Genomic DNA, 8038 nt, shown 5'->3' with positions numbered 1-8038 from the left:
AAAAAATAATTGCCCCTAGCACCCAGGAGCAAAATTGCTTCGTGCATGCTTCGTGATGCACAGACTTTCTCTTTGTTTGTTTGTTTGTTTTTTTTTTTTTTTTTTTTTTCCATTTTTTTTTTTTGGTTTTTTTTTTTTTTTTTTTTTTTTTTTTTTTTTTTTTTTTTTTTTTGCCAATTTTTTTTATTGGGTGATTTATTTAGTTTTTTTTTTAATAAATATCTGTCATAAATCTTCTATATTCTCTCGAAACTCATTTTAAGAACTATATCATAAACATATCGATTGATCTAATTGAATATCGAAAATAATTAAACGTATATCAAATGTTTGTATTAAAAAATGCCTATAACTTGTCTTTTTTCCTAAGAAAAATCAATTATTTTATTAATGTTTATTATTTTTTCGGGACAATAATTTTTGACGTCATTTAGAAAATTTCCTATTAAACTTTTAGATTTTTTTAATGTCAAAAGAGATATCATTTAAAAAATTAAAAATTTCGATATCAAGCTAATTTTATAAATTTATCGATGATTGTACGGTAGTCGAATGCATAAATTTTCGATATTCTCTCGAAATTTATTTTGAGAACTATATCATAGACATATCGAATTGTCTAAATGAATATCAAAAATAGTTAAATGTACATCAAATGTGTGTGTTAAAAAATGCATATAACTCGTCTTTTTTTCTAAAAAAAATCAATTATTTTATTAATGTTTATTATTTTGTCGCGATATTTTTCTCAATATAATTTATATCATTTTCTTTAAAAAAAATTTAGGTGTATGACGTCAAATTTTTTCTTTTTGGACGTAAAAATTTCTAATCAAATTATTATCACTATAAAATTTATATGGGTTATAAATAGTTATAATATTTTTCCTACTTTTCTCCATTCCGTTACGTAACATCTATAAAAATATATATACTTCTTTTCTCCATTTCTTTACGCAACAATTAATCAAATTTGTAGATTTATTGGGAGAAATAAATAGATATTTTAACCCGTTAATATTACCTAAAAAATGACATAACTCGTTCATTGCACAGGTGGAAAACTAGTAGCGAAAAAAGAAAGAAAATAATACTAGAAACAGTATGGGCCTAATGTTAATGAACGAGTCTTCTTTGAGCCGGGCCAGCCTAAATTTTAATCCATTGTACCCATCATGTTTTGGACCGAATTTACAATGATACAGGCAGGGAGCTTTGGGCTAAATATTTGATCCAATTACAGTCATTAATATTGAGCTTGACTTTGCTCATCTGGGGCCCACTTAATTTAGCTGCATTAATTGTACGGATAATTACTGTCTGTCTTGGTTTCCAATCTTTCATATTTTTATTTTGATCCTTTTAAAAAGGTTGAACCCCAACCTTAAGGGACCCCCACCGCCTTTGCCCTGGAGTATCGTGAGGGAAGTAAATCGCAGGTTATGCCTCCAAGGGTATAGGATGGAAGGCTGCTTGTACACTTGCACTTATCCAAGAGCCAAATCCATATTTCAGGATTCGAACCCTTGACGCAGTAGCCTCAAGTAAAGTTGGATTTCTTCACTCCCCCCCCCCCCCCTTTTACCACTTGGATATGTGCCCTGGGGGCGATTTTGATCCTTTTAAACTTGCACAACGGAAGGATATCTGAGCGATTTTCTTTCAAAGATCAAACATCTGACCTTAATTTTGATCAATTTTATAAAGGATAAAATGATTTTATATTTTTTTCAATTAGAATAGTTAAATAAAAGAAAAGGAAAGAAAGAGAATGGGAAAAAAAAAATCCAATAAATATTGTGTTCACCCATTAGATTATATTCTCCCAGCCGTATATATATCTAAATGAATGGTTCCAAACGCTAGAATAAATAGAAAAATCATGCTATCCCACCCCGAACAGCTACAACCAATTAGAACCAGAGAGTGAATTCAAAGAGAATGGAAACTGGAATATTAACCAATTATTCTAGGTTGTCATGAGATCCCATGTTTTGTATTTTCATCGAATAATAATTTCTGAAAATTGTATAAGTTGTGAATGTAGGATAATTTATTGCTTTAAATCACCGGATCTTCATGTTGGATCATCAAAAAATATATGAATTATAGTAGAAACGTACCTGAATCAGACATGGTTAATACAATGATTGAATTTTGCGATTTTGTCTTTCAAATCTACACGCAGTCACATTTTTTTCTCTTTGTGATGGGATGCGGAAGAGAATGAATAATACGTACGTGTGATCTAGAGACCATAACCGTATTTATATAGTGATACCCTTTGACCTAATTCGGCCCATCATAGAATTAGGGACTTGGGTCGATCTCTACACATATGTAAACCTACATTTTAATTGGATGTATAACGGCCCAAAATCGAAACCTTATTAGATCACTTTTAACTGGGATTAACCGAATTCGATAACTTTTAATATAACACACAATTATTCACACATATAAGCCTATCGATTGATTAAAAATCCTTATAGTGAATGAAGATGAGAAAACAAAGAATTATTTATTACTTTGCTGAATTGTTTCTTGAATTCAAATGAAAGTACTTGAGCTGAAAAGTACATTAGGCATGAATTTAATCAAAGTGGAATGAAAATGAATATATTTGTAAATTAACAATGAATTCCTACTTTTATGAGAACTTCTAAGAAAGTTGCATTGGAGTAGAGTTAGAGTCAACGAAAAAAAAAAAAAAAACACAATTTCAGTTAAATTACTCACTACATGTAGCATCATTTCTTGTTAATTGCTGGACTTTTGTTTTAAAAGTCTAATGTGATCGTGAACGTCAATCTCATGCTACATCAACGTGAAGACCGTTCATAATAAATATTTAGGAAAAAAAAAAAAAAAAACACACTTACAAAATCGCAGTCCATGACCTACACGGAATTTTATTATAAATTAAATGAGAAATAGTTTTTTTATTATATAAAAGTTAAAAACAATAGTAAAAATGTTGAAAATAATCAAACATCAAAATATGAAGAGCGTGTTTGTCCCCAGTTATGGTAAAAATTATAGAGTTTTGAATAGAATTTTTTTAAGAATGTGTGGTTAAAATTAAAAAAATACATATTTATTAGTTTGTGTGTAGAATATCGTATTGTGTGAATATGTGATGGAGAATATTATTGTAGCAAATAATTTAATTTGTTAAAGGATGACAAATACGAGCGAAACAAGAAATAATGATGCCATCCAACTCCCACATGGCATGCTTGTGTCCGAGTGTAACTTTAGGCTACACTAATTATTCACGAGAAGGCCCATTAATTAATGCCATCATCACTCCAATTGAATCTTCAATATCAATGCCAACGCTCCATTGGTGTCTTTTCTGCCTTTAGAAAAAATGAAGTCGAAGTCTTTGCATTGAAGAATAAGGCACTCTGACTAGTAAACCACCCACACAAATTGGTGCATTGAATTATCAGATTCAATTTCATTGCAATAAAATCAAGAAAATACGAAAGTTCAATTTTAACTATAAAGTCTCTTATGAGCACAATTGCTATACACGATTGAATAATATGAACGAGATAAGCATATAAATTCTATTACATGTGTACTGAATGTAGTAATGTTCAATTGGGTAATTAGCACAAAATATCCCTATATTTCAATGATATTGTGCAAAATGTTCTTACCTTTAATTTTTTGACATTTTCATCCCTACCTTTCACCGTTCATTGGGCAAAAGGTCATTTTCATCCATTTTTCAATAAAATGACGATTTTACCTTCCTATTCAAATAAAACAAAAAGAAAAGATGAATTACCAACTGCAACCATAGTCCTTAAATTTTTAAAAATTACAAAAAAATCATAAATTCTCCACCACCACCACTTTCACAACCTACCAAATTGCCATATATAGATCCACATAGCACCACCTTCAACCACCATGCCCACTGGATTCCACCACCACCAACGTCGCCTTGCTCCCCAGCCATCCTCCCACATACGAATTTGAAAGATTGGAGCATTTAGGAACTACCAATTTTGGTCAGACAGCTCTCGCTATGCATCGCACCTGTAGAAAGATTTGGACCAAAAATTGAAACAGTTAAGGGGATAATTTGTTCAATTAGATTCATACCCATTGTCGTTTAGGCTTGTTGATGGTTCAATTGATGTCAATTTGGGAATTTAGTGTTGTGGGATGCATGAATTGAAGGATAAGAGTTTGGCAAAATGAACGTAGTCATTGCCGAATGTTCTAGAATGACAACAAAATAATTTGAGGCAGTTTTGATTCATGTGAGGCCATGTACATGTTTGTCGAGATGAGGGTAACCGTCAGTGGTGGAACGCGACCATGGATGGCGCTAAAAGTAGGATTGTCGTGAAGGGTTGTATATGGTAGTTTGGTATTTTAGGTTATAAATGTGGTTGTTTCAGACAGATTGGTGACCAATATTATGGAGGAGGATATTGGGGAGAGTGAGACGAGGCTGGTGGTGATGGAGTCTGATAGGTGTTGTGGCCAAAAGGTGGTGTTATGTGAATCTATAGGTGGTGATCTGGTGGGGTTATGAAAGTGGTGGTAGTAGAGAATTTAGGACTTATTTGTAATATTTTGAAAAATTTAGAACTATGATTACAATTAGTTATTTATTTTTCTTTTCTTTTCTTTTTGTTTTATTTGAATAGAGGGGTGAAATCGTCATTTTATTGAAAATTGATGAAAATGATATTTTACGCAATGAAAGGTGAAAGGTGAAATTGCTAATTACCCATGTTCAATTCAATATAAACTCAAGTTTGTATAAGAATTACAACTTCATAGATAACTTGGCTTAAAAAACTAAGTAGATACTCCGTAACTAAGTAGCAAATAATTTATTAGCCCCCGTTTTGAAAGAATATATAAATAGATAGAAATAAGTATTAGATAAGTGAATAATACATGCGTATAAATTGAAATGCACCATTGAAAATGAAGTTTGATCGATTATAAGTTGATTTATAAGGTTTGCAAAATGGAGCCTTAGAATCATGCTATATTAAGTTGCAAATAAATTTGGGTCACAAGCAGTGCCTCGAAAAGCACAAACGAGCCACATGCAAGGAAACTTGCACGTATGGTTCTGGCGGGGTACCCCATTATACTGTACTGAAAGCTGGTTATCGATTCAAGAACGTAAGATGCCCCTACTTTTTCAGGGTAAGAAGGGATAGGAATCCATACATCCCTTATTAGTGTATGGACAGCTATCTCTCGAGCATAGGTTTACTAATATGTGTGGGTCCCCATAATTCGAGTGAGATTGTCGTGGCGTGATAGCAGATATGGTCCGGTATTCCCTTGTTCCCTGTATTGGTTATGTTCTTTATTTCTCGTCTAGCAAAAACTAATCGAGCTCTGTTTGATCTCCTAGAAGTAGAAGCTGATTCAGTTGCAAGCTATAATGTAGAATATGTGCGGGATGTGATCCTTAATAGTTCATTGTTGGTGGAAGCCAATGTCCCGGGGTCTATTTGGTAGTTATTTTCAAAATTGATTTTTTGACCGTTAGAAGAAAAATGAGAGTCAATTGTGAGAGAAGAAGTCAAAAATTATTACTGAAATAGTGAAATAACGGCCAACAAAATCAATTTTTTTGGTTGAAAAATCACTTCCAAAAGGCGCCGTAAAGTATTGATTTTAAGTAGCAGCCTTTGTCGTAGCTCCCATCCCAAGATTAAAATGAAGGAAAAAACTAAAGTTGATCAACAATTGTAGGATTGTGGACTCCACTACTAGTACACTAGTGATAATACGTGTCTCCCATTAAAATATTAATAATCGTTTAAAATTCAAATTTAGGAATTTTGTGAAATAGTGCGTGTTTGTTTTTTACCTCTATTACAAGGAGATATTTTAATTTCTAAAATCTCGCCAAAAGTGGGTAAGACCACACAACTACTGTGGGCTCCAACTTACCTAATGACATGAAACCCAATGGGCCCAAAAGAATTTGAGTGCACCAAAACTTCGTGCTACTTTCCCCTTTTCAATGCCCACTATCCACCAAAAACCGCTCGACCGTTTCGAATTCTTCATAAAGTATACATAAGTAAGAGTAATTAACAAAACCCATAATCGAAAATTTAATTAATTAAACTAATTATAGGCCTCTCTTCATTAAATTTAAAACTGCAAGTAAAAAATTACAACCAAAATTAAATTTAATTAAAATTAAAACCTAAATTCATAACCTCAACAATTTCCGTAGAAGATCTATGCCTACCACCTACCAGCCTACTATCCACCACCAAAATTGTACATTTGAACCGCAGCCTAGCTAGACCTACCGGACCGGTTTCGATAACCGGTTCATAATAAATCCTATCCTAACCTCAGAAACACGGATTGATTGGGGTCGGACCGGTGTCTGCCACCCCAAGAACTTCCTTCTTCCGCCGCATTTCCAAAACCTTCCGGTGACTATTCGAGTGGACATCTTGAGAGAAAGTGGGACTACAAGCCGGTCTATACTCAGGGAAAAGTCGACCGGACTTGTACCTCACACCACAAGCGTTGCACAAGGTTTTGGGACCCAACGGCCCGGTTCGCCACTGTGGAGTCTTCTGAACCAGACAGTGGGTACACCGACGAAGAGTCTGGGAACTGCCCGACACTGAACCGCTTTCAGCCTTTGGTTTTCTCTTTTGCTTCTTCGCTGGCGGTTTTTCCACGTAGGAAAACCAATCCATGTCATGAACCGGGGTTTTTAACACAAAAGGAGACAACGTGGAGGACCCAATTGAAGACGACGTCGTAGAAGAAGATTCGGCGGCGCTCAACGCCGGTGACGACAAGGACCAAGTCTTCCCATTCGGCCTTTGCCGTTTGCTCCTTGCTTTTCCCGGAACCGGCAACGGGAAACATGGAACACGGATTTTCTGAACCACCGGTCTACTCACCGGTACAATTTGGTTCTCCGAAAATTCTCCAGCCTTCTCCATGAAACTTCCGTCCGGACATAATAATGAAACCCCTGACGTAGAATCATCCACAAATTGAGAAAGCCACTCGAGATTCTCCAAATCATCAATCTGTAAACAAATTCAAAAAATGGGTTCTTTTTCTTTAGTATTTTTCTTTATTCCAAAAAATGAAGAAACCATGGAAAGTTTTCAAAAAACCGTTACCGGAACGGAGAGTTCGCCTGAGGGGACGTTATCAAAGTCATCGACGCCAGAAAAAGTGGATGAAGAATTCGAATTTCTGTGCTGTACACCCTTCTCTTGTCCATCTTCATTTAAAAACAACCCCTCTTGAAAATCCTTATCAGAAAAATCAAGATTAAGAAGGTCCTCAACCGGAAAATCATCACATGGACCGCTGTTAATTCCACTCCAACACCACCCATCATCGTTAAACAGCACTTGTGAATTAGCTTTCATGGAAGTTTGAGAAAGAAAGCTCGATTTCAACGCTCTTGCTTCAATGCACTCCATAATATAAAAAACTCCTGTAAATTACACAACACAACCAATTAAAAAACCAACCCAAAACATTTAAACCCTTTTTATTTTATGTAAGAACTTACGTTTGTTACCTGTTGAGAGTGATAAGATTAAAAAGAGGATGGAGAAAGATGAGGATAAAAAGAAAGAGGGCACTGAAATGAGGACTTGTTCGTGGCGAAACTGATGGTGAGTTAATGGTTTATGCTTTTCCTTTCAAAAATAAATTTTGTGTGTTACGGTGGGGTGTTACGTATGGAATATTAACTCATTCTGGCAGGCTGTGCCTGCGTGAGACTATTCTTAGGATGCATGGAGTGGACAAGGAATAGGTTTGGCATGAAATTGACCGAATCGCCAGGAAACCAAGATTTTACGTTGACATTTGACCATGGCTGTTTCCAACGGAGGTTCAAACTTTCGAAAAGTAGGGAAAAAATCGAAAGTGAGAGCCGTTTTATTTACACTCGGTTCTTAAATTTCAGATTCATTTATTTTTGCATTCTTCTAATTCTTTACAAAATTTCAAAGACCCTTTACCATTAAGCCCCGTTTGACACCTT

The 8038-nt window shown here is 34.6% G+C and overlaps 1 protein-coding gene across 2 annotated transcripts; it reads right to left on the bottom strand.

The window, feature by feature from the left end:
- Positions 1-6166: 6166 nt before the first annotated feature.
- Positions 6167-7789, bottom strand: LOC111374921 (GATA transcription factor 5-like). Of its 2 annotated transcripts, none has more exons than XM_022997685.1 (3): positions 7559-7789; positions 7158-7480; positions 6167-7061 (listed from the first exon to the last, which is right to left on the bottom strand). In XM_022997685.1, exons 2-3 carry the CDS (start codon positions 7464-7466, stop codon positions 6363-6365), a joined length of 1008 nt encoding a protein of 335 aa, XP_022853453.1. In that variant the 5' UTR covers positions 7467-7480; positions 7559-7789; the 3' UTR covers positions 6167-6362. The 2 variants fall into 2 exon arrangements, with proteins under 2 accessions (XP_022853453.1, XP_022853452.1); XM_022997684.1 differs by having other exon boundaries at positions 7568-7784.
- Positions 7790-8038: the final 249 nt, after the last annotated feature.

This window comes from Olea europaea, unplaced genomic scaffold, assembly GCF_002742605.1.
Source record: "Olea europaea var. sylvestris unplaced genomic scaffold, O_europaea_v1 scaffold1314, whole genome shotgun sequence".
Lineage (NCBI taxonomy): Eukaryota > Viridiplantae > Streptophyta > Magnoliopsida > Lamiales > Oleaceae > Olea > Olea europaea.
The sequence above is the reverse complement of the archived record's forward strand: the minus strand, read 5'-3'. Positions and strand labels throughout refer to the sequence as shown.